This window comes from Chionomys nivalis, chromosome 19, assembly GCF_950005125.1.
Source record: "Chionomys nivalis chromosome 19, mChiNiv1.1, whole genome shotgun sequence".
NCBI classification, from domain to species: domain Eukaryota; kingdom Metazoa; phylum Chordata; class Mammalia; order Rodentia; family Cricetidae; genus Chionomys; species Chionomys nivalis.
The window spans coordinates 30,847,562-30,867,503 of NC_080104.1; the positions used below are offsets into that span (position 1 = coordinate 30,847,562).

Genomic DNA, 19,942 nt, shown 5'->3' on the forward strand with positions numbered 1-19,942 from the left:
CTCTCTGACCGCAGGATTTTATTTCTGAAAACAGTCTTTGGGAAAACTCTGCCTCTGAGGCCAATCGTACAGTAAGCCAGTGACCATGCAGATTGGAGGTGTCAACCTTTACAGGACCCTAGAGGGGATGGTGGGACTTTTCAGGGTGCCTGGCTTGCATCTGAAGTCAGAGTAGCATGAGCCATGGGATGGGCCATGGCAGATTCTTGGGGTGGGGTGGAGGTGGCACAGGGCTCATTCAGGAAGAAGGCACTCCTGTCGACATGCCATGGCCTGACCCTGGAGCTACCATCTGTTCAGTACTGATGGGCATCTGACACCAAGAACACACAAGGCCTGCAAGGGGCAGAGGCCACCACACGAGAGCAACAAGGTATACAGGTCCCAGGCACAGGTTGTGTGGGCCTCATTCAGTTCCAGCCTTCGAGGGGTGCAGCCACCGTCTGACCCACTGAGAGAAACAGCCATCCCCTCCCCCCTATGGCTTGTGCAGCCCAAGCATCCAGGATGCTCTCCATCCTGGGAGCCTTCCAGGACATGACCTGGCACAGGACAGTGGAGGACCAGGAGCTACTGCGGGGGCTTCCTCTGCACTCTACAGATAGTAAAGGGCCAGCCCTCTTTTGTCAGAATTATCACTCCTGTAACCTTGGTGTACGTTGGCACCCGCTGGAGACTGGGGCAAGAGGGATCTGAAGCCAGGCACTACAGGGCATCATTCTGCAGTCCCGCTTAGAAGACACACTCTTGGCAAGTTCATTCCCCCATACCTAGGGTTTTCTACTCAGAAATAAATGGTAGGGCTGAGAGCTTGTTCTGCGACTAGAATCGGCGGGTGTCACTTGCCCAAGGGTCCATGCTGAAGAGCCACAGTGGCTGCAACAGGCACAGCTCTATCCCCTCTTCCTCCCAGGGTACTGATCTCTTCCCCCCGTTCTCATTGTAGGAAGTTCTATTACATCACCCTGCTGCGAGACCCAGTATCCCGCTACCTGAGTGAGTGGCGACATGTACAGCGCGGAGCCACGTGGAAGACCTCACTGCACATGTGTGACGGACGCACACCAACCCCAGAGGAGCTGCCGTCCTGCTACGAGGGCACAGACTGGTCAGGCTGCACGCTGCAGGAGTTCATGGATTGCCCCTACAACCTGGCCAACAACCGGCAGGTGCGCATGCTGGCCGACCTCAGCCTGGTGGGCTGCTACAACCTGTCCTTCATCCCCGAGAGCAAGCGAGCCCAGCTGCTGCTGGAGAGTGCCAAGAAGAACCTGCGTGGCATGGCCTTCTTCGGCCTCACAGAGTTCCAGCGCAAGACGCAGTACCTTTTTGAGCGGACGTTCAACCTCAAGTTCATCCGGCCCTTCATGCAGTACAACAGCACGCGGGCGGGTGGTGTGGAGGTGGATGAGGACACTATCCGGCACATCGAGGAGCTCAACGACCTGGACATGCAGCTGTATGACTATGCCAAGGACCTCTTCCAGCAGCGCTACCAGTACAAAAGACAGCTGGAGCGCAGGGAGCAGCGCCTGCGCAATCGCGAGGAGCGCCTCCTGCATCGCTCCAAGGAGGCGCTGCCGCGGGAGGACACAGAAGAGCCAGGCCGCGTGCCCACTGAGGACTACATGAGCCATATCATCGAGAAGTGGTAGTGGAGGCAGGGGCAGAGAGTGATGGGCAAGATTTAACGGGGAAAGAAATGGGGCCGACAGTTCTTGCCGTTTGGTGGAGAGGGAAGCGTGCTAGTAGGTATACCCTAGACCTTGACGGGCAGGGTAGGACCTCTGAGGCAGGTGGCCTCCCTGCTCTCCTGGCCCCCGTGTCACACTTAAAACTGATTTTGAGGAAAGACTGTCGAGGGGACATGTCTATTCAGCCGAGAGTCCCACACCTACTTTGCACGCACTGGCCCCACTGACCCAGCCCCTCTAGGAACATGTGACTGGTTCCTAATAGTTCATCTGAAGCTCCTTGGCCTCTGGGGACCCTAATAACCCAGAATGGTGGGGAGCCTCTTCCTTGAGAACCCAAGCGTACCTCTGAGGCGTCAGTCCTCAGACCTGGAATCTCCCCTTCTTTCCCATCAAGGCTGCTCTCATGGTCGAGGTCGGCCCCAGCTGTTGCAGAGAAGACTCAAGTCTGGCCCCTGGCCCCCGCACTGTCTGGGCCGTGATCAAAAGTCACAGTCCATGCTGGCTTTGAGGGAGCCAGGCTCAGGCAGAAAAGGGACATCAAGAGTCCCCCCCACACACAACTCCCTATGTTTTCTGATCCACTGCCCCCAGCCCTATCACTGGGACACTTATACAACCGCTCCTGTGTCACTGTTCCCACTGTGCCAGCAATTCTTCAGTCCCATGCATTAAAGCATCCATTGGCTGGGTGGGATACAGGGCCACGCCAGCCTGAGTTGATACTGGATGGCCAGAATGGGGACTTTCCCTTTCTCCACTAAGGGTGAAGGAACAGCTCTGAATGGTCCTTCCTGGGGCCTGTATGCATAACCCTCCCCACCTGGCTCTCCCTGCATCTTTCCAGCAGCCCCGCGGGCCAGCCAGTGGCCCTACTAGAAGCCATGTTGCATATCTGTTTTTCAGAACTTGCCTAGTGCCGTGTCCCTTGTGTGCTCTAGGAGACCCACCATTAAGTGGAGGGGCCATGGCTTTTATAGTCCGTATGCATGCAGATGGGGGTTGCGAGCTGACCCTGAGGCAGGCCAGGGGGCCTACTCCCTGTGTCTGCCTCACTCAGCACTCAGGCTAAGAAGGGGTGGTTCAGCACAGATGAAAGAGTATGGGCCATATGTAATCTAGCAATATTTCAGATGTCGGTAGGTATAGCTGCCGCCCAGAGCGATGGCTTAATCTTCACACGCGTGTGGAATAGGGTCTACACTTAAACACCAGGCTTGGAGTCCATAGGCAGGATAAGTTCTGTTGGGCACTGTCCAGCCTAGTCCAGGGCCTGCTCATGGTGAATGGTCACACCGAAGAGGTAGGTAGCAAGATGAGTTTGGAGGTCAAGGTCACTAGAGCAAATACACTTCTGAGAGGAACGTGGGGCATATTTGGGGAACCCTGAGGTCTTTCACAGGTCATATTGGTTACTGTCAGGAAGTACCCCAGCTACGCATGGCCCCTCTTCACAACTTCCTGTGTACATGGATCAAATATAGGATCTGTTCTATACGTATTGGAATATGTTTTAACTTAATGCCCTGCCATCCCGACTCACACGGAAGCACGGGTCAATTCTCTCTGCTGCATTTGAAAACTAGTCCCTCCCATCTCAGGCCAGCGCCAGGCTGAGGAAGCCTCAGTCCCTCGACTGTCCAACCTGCCTAAGGCTCAGGCCACCAGCTTTGGGGCTCAGCTTCCTGGTACTCATAGCATCTCAGAACAGGGTGCTTCCCTGTCCCTCCAGCTCCAAGGACTCTGCCTATCCAGGGGCGTCCCCTGGGGCTGAGAGGCTGTGCACATGCAACAAGCTGAGGCGCCCAGCAGCCCAACCACCGCCCCTCCTGGAGTGGGAAGCGGGGACCACGGAACTGTCCAGGTGTCATGTCTGAACTGGAACTGTTTCACTTGAACCCGGGAGCTTTAAAGCTTTATTTATTTATAGCTTCTTATTAAAAAATCAAAAGCGTTGGGAAGGAGTCTCTCGGTTATCCATACAGAGCAATGGATTGATGATGGAAAAGCAACTGGTTGTCTTCTAATTGTCTGTGTCTAGGTGGAGAATGAACACTAGCTGATGAAATAAACCCTGAAAAGGTCACCGTGTGCTGTGCTCCGTGCTGACACACACACACCCCGGCGAGGCAGCTGCCTGCGTCATAGGAGTTTAGCATGCTGCCGCATGGGCACAGGTAACCCGGCACAAAGTGAGGTGCTGGGTGAGTAGGCACACACACTCAAACCACAAAGGGTAGAAACAGTCACCATTTGTTGCAGCGTGTGGACAGGTGACGCCAGGTGAAAGGGGGGCTGTCACCAAACAGCGGTGTCAATGCCATCTGCCACAGCTTCCTCTGCTCAGCTTTAAGTTGGAAATTTTTCAAATGGCAAAGGAAAAGATGGCTCTAAGGATGTGGCTCGTTGGCGGAGTGTTTGGCATGCACGAAGCCTAGGTTTGATTCCCAGCGCTCAGGAGGTGGAGGCAGGAGAATCAGTTCAAGGTCATCCTTAGTGACAATAAGTCCTAATAAGTCCTGTCTCAGTGAAACTAAGCTTCCTCTTCATTATAAGAAACTATAAATGAATGGAAAAGATTTCGGGGGCTGGAGAGAGAACGCGGTGGTAGAGAGTACTGGCTGTTCTTTCAAAGGACCCGGGTTCAATTCCCAGCACCCACATGGAAACTCACAACTGTCTGTAATTCTGGTTCCAGGGGATCTGACACCCTCACACATACATACAGGCAAACCATCAATGTACATTTAAAAAAAAATGTTAAAGATTTCATGTTGAAAGAGCAAGAACTGTCCTTAGAGACCATCAGCTCCACGTGAGTTTCTTACCTGTTGCCAGTAACTTACAAAGGACAAAGGTTTGCCAGGCATGGTGACACGTGTCAGTAATCCCAGCAGAAGGAAAAAGGGATCACTTTCACTTCTGGCTCGCAGATTTGATCCACAGTAGAGGGGCTGCTTGTGGTGGCCTTATTGGCAGAGCCTTTTCTGCCTGAGACAGGTGAGCCAAGCGTGAGGCAGTCCCATAGTCTACCTGGTATCCCAGCCCTCAGGAGATACAGGCAGGAAGGTCACTGGTTCTAAGCCAGCCTGAGCTGCATGCATGGTGAAACCCTGGCTGAAAACAACATGAAAGTCTGGGAAGGTAGTTCAGTTGCTAAAGCACTGGCCTTGCAATTGGAAGGACTTGAGTTTAATGTGCAGAGCCTACATTCAGACCAACAAAAGCCAGACGTGGTAGCGTACTTAACACCCCAGTGCTAAGGAGACAGATACAGCCAGCCAGCCAGCCTAGCCTGCATGCTGAGTTCCAGTCCACTGAGAGACCCTGACTTAAAACAACAAGGTGGATGGCACCCGAGGAATGGCAGCTGGGAGTATCTTCTGGGCTCCCCAACCGCACGGGCGCATGCACACAGACCACACACATGCACACGCTCGCGCACAGGTGCAGACGAAATGAAAGAAGCACATGTATGTGTGTCCTCTAATAAAGCCATAGGACTTCATGGGATCACTCTCGTGATCTCTAATCCTAATCGCGTCCCAAGTGGGCCCACCTCTGAACACCAAAGTCAGAGGGAGTTCCCACCCTTTTTCTCCTTCCCACTGTGGATTAATGCATACATGGAGTCTTAGGGGACACCCCAATTATATCGAAGTCACGGCAAACCCAAAGAGTTCAGTGAGGTGATATTTTATCACACTGTTGGCTCAGTGCTCCCTCTTCCATATTCTACACACTTCCTGAACTATCTGAAAGTAGGTTGTGGTCATCAAACCCTTCTACCCCAAACTCTTGCCCGTATGTCTACTGAAGTCATTCTGCTGTAATGGTCGACCCAGCTGCCATGTCCCCCAAGCATAACCCATATACAGGGTTGTTATCTACTATGTCCTTGTCCCATAAATGTCTTCAGACCCAAACATTACTTCTGCACCTCTCGTGTATGGGTTAACTAGAGTCCACACACTCCCTGGTTCTCATCATACTATTGATATTGTGTGTGTGAGTGAGAGTACAGGAATACCACCGTGCACATGTGAAGATCAGAAAAACCGCGGGTGTTAGTCCCCACTTTTCAACTTGTTTGACACAGGTACTTTCTGTTGGTTTTCTCTCTGCCTAAACCAGCAAGCTTTGGGGGTTCTCCTGTCTCAGTTTCCTATGTCCTCACACTCACATGGCAAACACTTAGGCACTGAGCCATCTCCCCGCCCCACCACAGATGCTTTTGGTAATATGAATCACTAACCCCTTCAAAGTTGCACAACCCATCCCCCACCCCCAACCAGTTATTTAACCTTCTTGAGCCTAATAGCATCAGTTCTGGCCTGGGACCTGGGGAAACTGAGGCCTCTCCACTGGTTTCCCATAAGGGAAGGCAAAGAGTCACAAGGAACCGCAGCCATCCTGCAAAACCCCCAGGAACTGGTAACCTGGCAGGAGGAACCCTTGTCACTGACAGGGGCCTGTCATCAAGCTTGCTTGTTTATTGTTTGTTTGTTTGTTTTTGAGACAGGGTTTCTCTGTGTAACAGTACTAGCTGTCCTGAACTCGCTTTGTAGACCAGACTAGCCTTGAACTCAGAGTTCTGCCCCTGCCTCCGACTTGCTTGGATTAGATGCTTGGATTAAAGGCGACACTCTTGGATTAAAGGCATGCCGCGCCCAGCCTCAGGATTATTTGTGATGTGAGGACTCCAGCAGCACTTCAGCACAAGATCTCTGTCCTTGACCTCTGAGTCCCGACAGGGAAGGAGCAACAAAAATCTTAAGAGAGCTGGGCTAGGGAGATAGCATAGGTGCCTGCCACCCGAGTGTGAGGACCTGAGTTCTGTTCCCAGAACCCACATAGAATCCAATCCTGGGAAAAAGGAGACAAGAAAGCTTCTTGGGCTCACTGCGCAGCTAACCTTGCCCAGTCAAAACCTCCCAGTTAAATTGAGAGATTAAAATAGACGTCCGGACAGCTTGAGTTCAAACCCCAAAACTCTTCGTGGTAGAAGGAAAGAAAGGGCTCGCAAAAGCTGTCCACACGCACACAGCACACATACACACGGTCGGATGATGGACACTCTTGCACACAGACATAAATTAAAAAAAAAAAAAACAGTTGTGACAAAAATAATGTGGAGAGCTATCAAGTAATACATCCGTGGTGGTTTGAATGAGACGCCCCTCAAAGGCTTAGGCATTTAAACACTTGGTTCCCCAGTGGGTGTCGCTGTTTGCCGAGGCTTTGGAGGCGTGGCTTAGCTGGAGGAAGTATGTCACTGGGGGCGGGCTTTGAGAGTAGAGAGCCTTGCCTCCTTCCAGTTCACTCTCTCTGCTTCCTGCTTACTGTAGTGGAGGATGTGAACTCTGTTTCTCACTCCGACTGCAATGCCTGCCTGCAGCCATGCCCCGCTGCCAGGAATGATCCCTCGGGAATCATTAGCCCAAATAAACTTCCGTCTATAGGTGCTTCTGCCGTGGTTGTCACAAGAGGAAAGTGACCAATCAATATCAAAAAGTGACCAATCTAATATTAGGTATCTAATATCTAGTAATCAATATCGATACACACACCAAACCAAACAGTAGGGTTTGCTGTTGCTGTTCTTTGTAAGACAGGATCTCACTATCACTCTCTGGTTGTCTTGGAACTCACTATGCAGATCCTGCTGGCCTCGAATTCACAGAGATCCACCTGCCTCTACCTCCCAAGTGCTGGGATTAAAAGCGTGTGCCACTGTGCCTGAAGGAGACCCCATACAGCAGGGACTCCCTCTTAGACCCTGGATTAGACACAAACCACACCCAACCGCCTGTTTTCACAGAGAGATCCTTTATTAAGCAGGGAAGAAAAGTTAAAGTGGCTGCTTTTCTGACTCAGATAAACAGCAGCAAATGACCTCAGTTGTCATTCTGAAGAGAAAAAGGGGAGGTCCAAGTCAGAATGGGCTAGGATGCGCTGGGATGTTTTGATTGGGCCTGCTAATTAGATGAACCAAAGGGGCCTCCCAATTGCTGGACCTTGGTAGTCAGCCTCAGGAGGAGAAAGTGGCCAAATAAGGGAAGGGGCTTTGGGGGCTAGCTTCAGGAATGCAATCTAATGGTTTTGAGCAAGGCAGAGGGAATTTGGGGAGAAGGGCAGGGCCTGCCAGAGCCGCAAGTTCTAGTGAGCTAATGCCCCTTCAATTCCCAGCTCAGAAAATAGTTTAAAAAAAATCTAAGAGAAATTGCAGTGGAATGCTCCCAAGGCTCCCAGAGCTTCGCCCCACCCAAATGTTTCACTGGGAGATTTCTTAAGTAAACAGTGGGCCTCTCAGCCTGGTTCCCCTTCAGAGAATCCAGAGTGAAAATGTCCTCCATTTTATTTTATTATTTTATTATTTTATTTATTTATTTATTTATTTATTTATTTATTTATTTATTTTGGGTGACTCCAGTCGTCTTTCTACAACTCCTCTCCTGGTCAAAGGTGAAGTCAGGCCTGAGCTCTGCCCCTGAAGACGGTGCTCACCCAACCCTTCCTGTTTCCTATAAAGTCGAAGATTATGAAGTCTACCTGAGTCAAACACTATCCACCCAAGCCCAGCTTGCTACCTAGCCCTGGAAGCCTGGTAGGAGCCCCACCATGACCCGGGCCTCCTGAGCTGCTGGGTAAGCCATCTTACCACAACGACTACGAGTTCCAATTAATACACTCCTCCGCCAACCCACAAACCAGTCCTGTCTGCTGCCCCGAGCCCTCGACTGGATCAGCTGGGCTGCTTCTGCTTGCCCTCCCTCGGCCTTAGCCCATCCTCATGCCCTGCTCTATTGGAGCCCCTCGGCACACTGACCTTTCTAAAAGTGAAACAGACTCCCTGGCCCAAGGTCTCTGGTCACCTTAACCACTGAAATGAGCCAACGAGCCCGTCCTCTGACCAGCCTTATGAGGAGGGGGACCACACACACACAAGTCCCACACACTAGGCCCCAGCGACCTGCAGGACTTCTGGGTGGACACTGGTAGGGTTTATTAGTGACAGGTGGGCCTCACATCCAGGGATCCTCCTGCTGGGAGAAGCCAGTTCTCACCCCAATGACTACATAGCCCTTCAGAAGTGGTCTGTCAGGTGGGGTCTTCCATTCCACTGTGCTGGCATTCGGGTCCCAGTCACTACCTTCACTTTGATGACCAACCTGCTCATCTGACCAGCACAAGGCTCATGGTGGTGTCAACATAATAATTAACGGAATCAGCACTGTGGATCACAAACATGGATGTAGCCTTTGGTCCTTGGAGCTTTTCAGACACCGTGACCTGGTGACAAGGCAAGACAAGGCCATCTTGTATTCTTGCTGAGTCCATTTCGTGTTTAGCTAGACTATGATCTCATTGATGGGAAATCCTTTAAGAAATTCTCCAACTCTGTTCTAGGATCCAAAGCCAAGATATGTCCCAACTAATTTAGCTTCTGTTAAACTTCTTGATTGTGCAAAGTTCTCTCAGCAGCTGCTGAGCAAGATATCAGGAGGTGGGTTTTACCTTAAAAAACCCCTTGGTTAACAATGAGGACACTAAGAGAGACCTACATAGATCTAATCTACATGGGAAGTAGAAAGTATAAAAAGACAAGATCTCCTGAGTAAATTGGGAGCATGGGGACCTTGGGGGAGGATTGAGTGATCATCTCTGGTAGACTCCCTGTACCCCCACAGTCCTTGTACCCTGCTACCCATAATAAACCACAGCACACCAGAGCAAGCCTTGCACGCAGCAAAGGTAATTGTAACCTAAAGGTTCTTCCTAGGCAACTGTGCACAGACCTCTGGAGGTCACCTTTTCTCCATGAAGCTCTATTCAAGGGAGTCTTCTGGGCTAGGGTTCTGGAGAAGTCCCACAAAAGACTATCATCTGTTATCATTCTGCTGACCTTCCCTGTCACCTGAGTACCCTGTCCCTTTAAGAGATAAGCTCTGCCCACCCCCAATGCCCCCTTTCTGATATCTCACCTTCTCTACATCTCTTCTCTCTCTCTCCTTCTTCTGAAGAGGCAACCATTGCCTCTCCCTTCCCTTCCCCCCTCCTTCTCTTTTCTCTCTCTCTCTCTCTCTCTCTCTCTCTCCTCCACAATCCCTTATCCTTATACACTTTCCAACAACCACTAAATAAACTCTATACCTGAGCTCTCTCTGCATGGCATATCTGTCTGTCTCTCACCCACAGCGGTCTCCCACCTGCCAGGGGACCTGCTAGGGTCACGCAACTGCAGCCATAAATCTTTCGCCATCTACATATGAAATCAACAAGAGTGTTTATTATCTTTAGAACGTACCAGCATGCTGGGAGCACACATCCAGCACAAAGGCAAAAGTGGTGAATGGTGACCCTCTTTCTGAGGACCCATGCTTTCGGTTATTTCCAGGGAATACAACTGGAAACAAGTTCAAGAAAGTGACCGCCACTCCAATTGAAGCGTCTCAACGAGATAGCTTTACTCGTGGTCAAGAGGGTGAAGGGCTCACAGAGGTGAAGAGCAGGCACACAGAACAGGAAGTCTGCTCAATTTCTATCCTAATGCGGGTGGTAACTGTATCTTCTCCACAGAGGCTGGGCTGCAACCTCACAGTCAGCTTAACAGATGCTGAAGACCTGAGGACGCAGCAGGGACTTTGTGAAAAACCAAGGTTTTTAACTGGTGGAAGGGATGGAAACATTTGCATGAAAGTTTTACAAGGCAAGAACATTAAAAAGATTTGGATTCCTGCCCTAAACACAAGTTTTACAGTGCTTGATAGGAAAGACAAATACTTAATGTTTCTTACAATACCACATTGGAACTTGAGGGACATCTCATTGTGCATTTGAACTTCATAACAAGTTTCCAGTTTCCCACAGTAGGATAATTAAAAGCTGAGCATGGCAGAGCATGCAAAAGACCCCCAGAAGTTTTGATGAAAATAGGAAGTAGAACTGGTCAAGTACAGCAGTGACCTTATCTTAGGGTTTTTATTGCTCTGAAGAGACGCCATAACCACGGCAACTCTTATAAAGGAAACATTTAGTTGGGACTTGCTTACACGTTCAAAGGTTTAGTCTAACATCATCATGGCAGGAAGCATGGCCGCATGCAGGCAGACCTGGTGTTGGAGAAGGAGCAGAGAGTTCTACATCTGGATAAGCAGCAGAAAGATAGAGTGACCCTGGGCCTGGCTTGAGCATCTGAAACCTCAAAGCCCACCCCTGTGACACACTGCCCCCAATAAGACCACACCTACTCCAACAAGGCCACCTTAATCTTTTCAAATAGTCACTCCCTATGAGCCTACGGGGGCATTTTCATTCAAATTACCACAGATCCCATACTAGTTAGTATTTTTTTGCACATTTTTTTTCCTTTTGGGGGGGGTTATAATGTAATTACATCATTCCTTCCCTTCCCTTTCCTTCCTCCAACCATTCCCACGTATTCCTTGCTCTCACTCAAATTTGTGCCCTCTTTTTATTTAATTGTTCTTAGGTGTGTGTGTGTGTTTGTGTGTGTATTCTTAAATACCTAAGTGCAACCTGCTCCATCTGTATAATGCTACTTGTGTGTATATGTTTTCAGGACTGACTTCTTGGCATCAGATAATCAGTTGGTGTGCTCTTCCCTGGGTAGACAATTTCTCCTGCTCTCCACGTTTACCAGTTGCCTGTAGTTAGCCCTTTGTAGGGTTGAGACTGCATGAGCTTTTCCCCTTGTGTTTGTGCTACTTTGGGTTTTTTTTCCCCCTTTGGTGTTTCAAGACAGAATTTTTCCGTGTAGCTTTGGCTGTCCTGGAACTTGCTCTGTAGACTGTAGACTGTAGTTTGTGGGTTGGCCTCAAACTCAGCGATCTGCCTGCCTCTGCCTCCTGAGTTCTGGGAATAAAGGCAAGTGCCACCACCACCTGGTCTTTTTGGTTTTTTTTTTTTTTTTTTTTTCGGTTTGGTTTTTCAAGACATGGTTTTTCTGTGTAGCCTTAGCTGTCCTAGAACTAGCTACATAGAAAAGGCTTGCCTCGAGCTCACAGAGTTCTGGGATTAAAGGCTCAGATGCCACCGCCATCTGACTCTCCTCTGGCCTTTATAATCTTTCTGCCCCCTCTTCTGAAGTGATTCCTGAGCCTCGGGTGCAGGAACTGTGTTGCAGACATATGAGTCGGGACTGGACTCCACAACTTTATGCTCTGATCAGTTGTGGTTTTTTGTAATGGTCTCCATCTGTTGCAAAGAGAAGTTTCCTTGATAAAAGGTGAGAACTACACCTACCTGTGGGTATAAAGATAAATATTTAGAATGTAGTTAAGGATTATGTTGGTTAAATAAACTAGCAGGAATAGGTTCTCTACGATTCATGGCTTCACTAGTCACAGGGAGTTGGCTGTGTTTCCAGTACCAGGCATGAGTTCCCTCTCACTGAGCATGTCTTAAGTTCAGTTAGAGAGTTGTTGGTTACTGCCTCTCGACTTGACACAACCAGGGAGCCTCAGTGAGGAATTATGTCTAGATTGTCAGCATGTAGGCTTGTCTGTGTCAAAGGTAGGGAGAAGAGGGAGTCTTGGTTGCTCACTGACCTGGCCTACCATAGGCAGCACCCTCACGAACTGTATTAGATGCAAAGGGTAGGCCAGGTGCCAACCAGCAGATAAGCAAGCAAGCATGTCCTTCTCTCTGGATGTGAGGTGACTTGATACTTTGAGTTCCTGCCTCAACTTCCCCTCTGTGATGGGTTGTAACCTGCAATAGGGAGCTGAATAAGCCCCTTTTTCCCTAAGTTGCCCTTTGGCTAGAGCATTTTAAGAATGAGTGAAACAGAACAGCTCTCACGGCAGTCTCGTGTCCTTACAAGAGGCAGGAATGCCTGCAGGGAGACCTTCCTGGGTTCTTGTTTATCCTCTCTCCTAAACAAAAGCCCCTCCCTGGAAGCCATGTAAGGATGTGACTGAAATCGAAAGGAGACACCTGAACACACCATGGATAGGCCAACGGGACCGCCCCACCCCATATCTCACCCCAGTTTCTATCATCAGCCCTACAAAAGGCCCCAGATTAGCAGCTTGGCAGCATCCTATTATCTGGGAACTGCCCTCCCATATAAGATACAAGTTCCCACCTATGACTCCAAAATGACGTCTTCCTAAAATTCCCTTCTGTAGTTCGTGAATTTCCTTCTTCGAATCTGAGGAACAAGCACTCAAAGACCGCCGACTCAGCAGGAGTTTTGTACAACCTTGAGCATCAGGCACCCGAACTCCCTCCATCAAACTCAAAGACCCACCCCAGTCTGCACAGTGAGAGACCTTGTCTCAAAACTCAGGGTGAACCAGTTGCCCCTGCATAGAGGTCTGTGTGTTGGGTGCTGGAGTAAGGGGGAGACAGTCCATGCTCCCATCCTGGCTAACCTGCTTGATTATGCACCCACTTCACCGCTCGCGGGAGCAGGAAGCTCACCCGAGTTTAGTTTCTGTTGCTGTCTGGGTCAAGCAGCCCAGGCTGGCCTCTAGCTTGCAATGTAGCAGGGAATGACTTGACCCTCCTCTTCCCTCCTCAGTCTCTGCAGAGGCTTTCTAGCCGCTCAACACAATTCCCTGTCTACCCAGTGCTGTCAATGGAACCCGGGGCTCCCAGAAGTCTAGCTGAAGACTCCATCCATTGAGTAATAGCCACAGCCTAGGCTTTAGTTTCAAGTCCTTAGGTAAATGAAGATGTTGATTGAGATCCTTTTCCTACTCTCAGGGGCCACGAGATACATTCTTATGATACTGTCTTTTTTGTTGTTGTTGCTTGAATTAGCATTTGATTTATTATTGACGTATACTGAAAAGCCTATTGCTCCTGTTTTTTAAGTGTGTGATTTCCTGTGTCCATTGACAGTACTTGGGGGTTTGGTTCAAAGATATTAGTTATGCTTCCTTCTGGCCATGTATATAATGCATCTTAGTTGGTTTTCACCCATCCCCCTCCCAACCCTCTCTCATCTCCCTCGGGAGGCTTTCTTCCTAACAAATCCCCTACAATCTCCACTTCTTTTTGTGTGTGACCCACGGAACTTAGGGTTTCTTCCCAGAACATAGGCAGGAGGTTCTTTACTAGAGCAGGGCAACTTCACAGTAGTTACATCATTAAAGAAAATGTCACCCCCTCTGCCAGCAACCTTTAACTGCTAATAACAGTCCCTCAGAGAGGCGCGGAGCCTGGCGGTCTCCACATCCATGATGAAGTGCCTACTGATGGATGCCGTTTCTGTACAGGTCTGTGTCTATGGCCACAGCTGCAGCGGGTTAATTCTGCTCATTGAAACAAATAAAGACACAATGCTTTGGGGCAGCTCTAAATTCACAATAAAGTGAAGAGAAGGTAGTGTGTCTTCCTACACCCGCTGACACCTGCCTGCTTCCCTCCCCCCCAATCCCACCTGCCTCCTGATCCTTCCCAAGCAGTCCACCAGCTGGGGACGGAGCCTTCAAACAGATGCGCCTCCAGGGTCATTTACACCACACAGTGTTCATCTGCAGGTACAGCTGTGTGCCACAGGTACCCCAGGAGGCCAGAGAAGGATGTCAAAATGTTGCTGGAGTTAGGGTTTCAGAGGGGTGAGCTGTGTGCACAGGTGTCCAGGTTCTTTCTAAAGACAGACAAAAACTGAATACCCAGGGACAAAAAAAAAAAAAAAAAAAAGAAAAGAAAAAGAAAAGAAAGAAAAGAAAGAAAGAGAATCAGAAAAGGTGGAAATGGGGAGAAAGCAAAGTGCAGAAATAGCCCTGTTGGAAAGTATGGAATTTCAGAGCTAGATGACTTCCAAGTGGTGTCTGAGCTGGTTCTTTTACGAAGCCTCCAGACCCTTTTCCCCTTTGGTCTCCTTTCCTATTTATTGTTTCCTCCACGCAAACTGAAAATAACCTCCAAAACAGACAGTATTGTTGAACCAAAATAGTCAGAAAAACACGAGTCATTGTCCAAAGAATGGTCTTGATTTGATGGATGGCCCTGGTTGATGCCTGCCCTTGTTTGTCAAGGCCACTCCTTGTGTGGGAAGGTTACCTCCTTCCCTTCCCACTGGGAATATTTCTTTCTTCTATATGAATGTTATCTTTTTTTTTCACAGACCTTTTGCTGACTCCCCATGCGATCCCTGGGACTGAGAGAAGGGTGAGATGCCGTGTAGGCGCTGGGAAAGAAGTTTGAGTCCCCTAGAAAAACACCTCCTACCTACTGAGCCTTCTCTCCAGGCCCTCGGCTTGCCTTTTGAGGGAGAAGAAAACAAAATGCTTCTCACTTGGGGGATTCTCCTGCTCTACCCCACCTTCTTGTCTGAGCACTGTGACTGCTCACACATGCCCCCAGGTCCGATTCTGGGGATTCAAACTCGTGCCCTCACCCTCGCTGGCATGTGCTTTCCCCACTGAGCCGTCTCCCCAGCCCTTTTCTGTGGTCTTTCATGGAGTCCCCTTTCCCCGACTTTTGTTTGGCCTTTCACTCTCTTGAAGAAAAGTCCCCAGTTTCCATAAAGTCTAAATTCTCAGCCTTTGTTTACTTTCTGGTTACTGTGTCAGTAAATTTCTACCCAAGGATGTGGAAACCCAAGTACAGCATGACATGAGCAGGGAGGCTTCTTAAAGAGCACAAGGCATCCTCTTCAGCCCCTTTCCTCTGTCCTGTTGCCGGAAGTACCCGTGATGCTCGGGGCCCTAGCATCCATTTAAACAACGAGGTAGTGTAAGGGCACAAACCCCACAACAACTGGAGGAACCTGAGACATCAAGATGTGAAACTGGCCCTGAGCTGTGCTCCCAGACTTACTGTATGTAAGGCAGGGGACCTCTATTATTCGGGCCTTTGTTCCTCACAACATCCAGCAATCTGGAGGCAGAGGCAGGCAAATCTTGATGAGTTGGAGGCCAGCCTGGTCTACAAAGCAAGTTTCAGGACAGCCAAGGCTACACAGAGAAACCCTGTCTTGTAAAACAACAGAAAACTGAAAGATCCAGTCAAAAGGGAAGGATGAATCCAAGACACATCCTTCAGGCCTCTCTTCCAGTGAGTACTGCCTCTCGCAGGGTTCCACTGCCTAACAACCCATCAATGGGTTAATCTGCTCATGAAGCTCACGCTTTCATTACCCAGTCAGCCCCAAGTGGCTGCACCACTTCTGGGTACAAGTCTCTCATACACCAACCTTCATTTCAGTACAAGTTTTGAGCCAGGGTCTCAGGAAGCCCTGATTGGCCTTGAACTTGCAAGGTAGCTGAGGATGACCTTGAATGGTTTGACTCCCCTGCCTGTTCCCCAAGTGCAGGGATTACAGGCATACGCCTAGAGCCCAGTTTATATGGGGCTGGAGACTGAACCCAGGACTCTGTACGCGCCAGTGGTTAGGATATAAGGGCCGCACCTCGTTCTTGTATGGGAATTATCGCTCGTCTCCCAGAGTGAATTGATCTCATGAGAGCTGATGGTTCTAAAGTGAGGTCACCATGAGTGAGGTCACCATGAGTGTGTCCCTTTTGCACACAACCGTTGCTCCACCTTGCTGTCGTGCCGCCATGGCCTCCCTCATCAGAGGTCAACTAGGTGGGTCCGCTGATTCTGGGTTTTCTGTCTCTGAAGTGTGACCTCGATAAACCTTGGTGTATGTGTGTCACCGCAACATGGAACAAATGACTAGCAAGAGCCAGTGAAGGTTAACAAGTCAGAAGGGTGGGGCCCAAACTCAGTAGGACCACTGTCCTCATTGGAGGAGGTAGGAAGGGACTGGGCAGACGGTTTAGTCAGTAGAACGCTTGCCTCACAAGCTTGATTACCTGAGCGGAACCCCTGTATCCATGTAAAAACCGGGTGGGTGGGGTGTGTTTGTAACCCCAGTACTGGGCAGGGCAGACAGATCCCCTGGGTTCAGAAGCCAACCAGCCAGCCTAATTAGCAAACTGGGGAGAGACCCTGTCTCCAAAAAGACAGAAGAGAGCCAGCGAGATGACTCAGCAGGGATAGGTTCCTGTCACCCAATCTGATGGCCTGAGTTCCATCGCCTGGGTCCACACACGCACCTGGCAGAAGGACATGACCAGCTCCACCAGCAAGTCAACCTCTGACCTTCAAACTAGAGCCACAACACACACACTCACTCACGCACTCACACACATATCACACACACGCACACACATGCTCATACACACATGTACACACGCAAATGGTGGAAGGACATGACCAGCTCCACCAACGAGTCAACCTCTGACCTTCAAACTAGAGCCACGACACATGACACACGCACAGTCACGCACTCACATACACATACACACACATGCACATCCATACACATGCATGCATGCACATGCACACATGCATGTATGCACGCGCACACTCTTCATAGGAGCTCTGACCTGCTCAGCTGCAGCCTGAGTCATTGCAGCCACTGATGAGTCACACTGGTGGCCATGAGGCAGCTGAGGCTTGACTGAAACTAGGAAGAGGAATTTAGCTGCAGAAGGGCTGTGTGTGTGTGGGGGGGGAGGTGTCCTTCAGGACTGTGTTCGTTATTTTCCCATTGCTGTGATCAGATACCCAGACAAAAAGTAACTTGCTAGAGAGAGGGTTTATCTTGGCTCAGAGTTCCAGAGGGGACGCAATCTATCATGGCGGGAAGGCACAGGGACAAGACAGAAGTCAGCCAGGCAGTCTGGAAGTAGGGAGTGAAAATTGGAATGAGCTAGGTGTAAACCCTTACAGCCCAGCCCCAGTGATGTACTTCCTTCTGCCAGACTCAGCCTTGGAACGGTTCCATAACCTTCCCAAACAGTGCCACCTACCGGAGAACCAAGGATACAAACACATGTGTCACATTCAAACCACAGCGGGGAGTTTGGGTTTTATTTTGCTGTGGGTGGGTTGGTTTGTTTTTAGTTGACTGGCTGTCACTGTTTGCCAGTGTTTCTAGCCCAAGCTGGACCAGAATCCCCTATGTATGTGAGAATCATCTTGTACTTCTGATCCTCCTGTCCCTACCTCCTAAGTGCTGGGATTATAGACATGGGCTACCATGCCTGGTTTATATGGTGCAGGAGACGGAGCCAAGGGCTTCCTGAATCAAGTACTCTACCAACTGAGCCATATTCTCAGTGCAGTGGGCCCTTCCAGTGGCCCCTTCCTGCTTTCCACGTGTTCCAGCTGCCACGGTTCTGTAGCCAAGTGCATGGGGAACGAGTGACCCCACACTGAACTCTCTGAGCGGGTGAGTCACGGGAGGCCCTTCCTCCTGTCAAGCTGGTCACAACGATGAGAATCTAATGAACAGTTTAAAGAGCAGATTTATGTAGTAAGCGCCACTGCTGAGGAAATTCGAATCACATTGTGGAAATAAAGTCAACTCAACGATAAAAATCAAAGACAGTAGGTAAGGAGCCCGTAGCCACCTCTGGTGTTTGAACAGCTACTGAAACGTGGGCAGGTGGATGGCAGGAAAGGGCAGCTCTGGTCCACACTGACTAACCCAGGGACTCTGGACACGGCTACTTCTAAGCAGGGCCTCCTGTGTGATTAGTTAAGTGAGCATAGTTGACCTCAGGTGGGTGCTAAGTTGGAAGGGAGAGCAAAACTGTGGAAGCTGACACTTACTGCCAGTTCCTGGCTGCCTGGACTCCTTTATCCGTCAGCTTTCTTGGGACAAGGGCTGGAGATGGTTGCTTGGCTTCCTTTGAGTCTGATTTATGAAGAACTGGTGGGCAAGGCAAAATCCCAGCTAAGTAGCAGGATAACACTGGACCCAAGGTTCAGTGCTTCCAGGAAATGAATCACCAGCTTGAGCCGCAAACTCCTTAGCGTCCTTTTTATTTATGCATTTATATGTTTCTCTTAATGAGCTGTGCCCTGGGGTCAGGAACTGGCCAGCTGTGGCTTGTCTAATCGGGACACTTCCAACACTGTGCTCCCGGGAACCACAGACCGCCGTGCTCCCTGACCCCTCCGTATAATCACAGCCTTGGTACCTCTGCCTGGAGATACTCCCTTCCCTTTCGGCTACAGCTGTCCTAACATCCCAGCTCCAGACACAGCCACCCTGTCGTACAGGAGTGTGATCGGCTCAGCGCTTACTCCCGGAGCCATGACCCCATGCTAGTTACCGCTCTCACTGCCTTAACAAAATGGGTTTATTTTGGCTCACAGAGGATACAGTCCCTAGTGATGTTTCCCATCATCAGGATAGCATGGCACCGGGGAGCTAGGCAGCTGGTCACATTGTATCCGCAGTCAGAAAGCAGAGAGAGATAAATGCCGGGGCTCGGCACCTTTTCCTTTACATTCAGCACAGGACCCCAGCCTGAGAATGATGTCACCCACCCCTGGAGGGACTCTTCCTATCTCCTGGATTTCTAGCATCCTTCTAGATCCTTCCAACGGTCCTGAGTGTAGCAGCCAAGGAGGGGTCCTGCTACAACAGAGCTGTGCCTGGTTACTTTTTCAGTCATGACCCTCCAGCGCTGTCTGTACTGCTCAGCCTGTGACTGTCAGCCAAAGTCCCAACTATGGCCTGTGAGGGGTTATAGCCGCAGCTCACGCATACAGCTCATTGGAACGCTTCCTCCCGCGTTCACCATGACTCACAGCTACCTGCTTGCTACAGTGATACATCCGGGACCGCTTCAGCCCTTGCCACAGAGACACAAGCGGTTGCAGAGGTAAGACAAAGCAGTTATAGGCTGCTAGTCATGAACGTACATCCTGGAGCAGAACCTGCTGCCTAGATCGGCCTTCCGGTGATGGTAGCCGCAGCTGCCATCTAAGGCCAACAGCAGCCTGCCCGACTGAGCCTGTCCCAACAGTCTGACACAGTGTGGCCACAGCACATAGCTGTTTCATGCCACCATTCATGTGAATATGCATGTGTGTGCTTGTATGTGTGCGTGTGTGTACATATGTGTCTGCATATGATTGCATGGCTAACTGCATCTACTCATGCATCCATGCGTGCACGAGTGTGTCTATACAAGCATGTGTGTACATGTGTGTTTGCTAGAATGTGTATTTACACGCGTGTGTGTGCCTTTGTGTGTGAGGGGGTATATACGTTCTTACGCTGCAAAATCCATACTTTTCCCCTGAGCTTAACCCCAGCCATTGTCCTTCCGGCTTTAATCCACACTACCTCTCCTATTGACCTGTTGGCTCTCCATGACTCTATAGCTCAGGGTGACTCCATAGCTTTGAACTGTCCATCCTCCTGCCTCAGCTTCTCTCTAGTCAGATTACAGGTCTGCACA

The 19,942-nt window shown here is 49.9% G+C and overlaps 1 protein-coding gene across 1 annotated transcript in view; it reads left to right on the forward strand.

The window, feature by feature from the left end:
* The window catches only part of Hs6st1 (heparan sulfate 6-O-sulfotransferase 1), a 42,454-nt gene extending 38,689 nt beyond the window's left edge, over positions 1 to 3,765 (forward strand). The window contains exon 2 of the mRNA XM_057751919.1: positions 947 to 3,765. Coding sequence (XP_057607902.1) covers positions 947 to 1,655 — 709 coding nt within the window. The 3' untranslated portion in view covers positions 1,656 to 3,765. The remainder of the gene's footprint in view (positions 1 to 946) is intronic.
* The last annotated feature ends 16,177 nt before the right edge of the window (positions 3,766 to 19,942 follow it).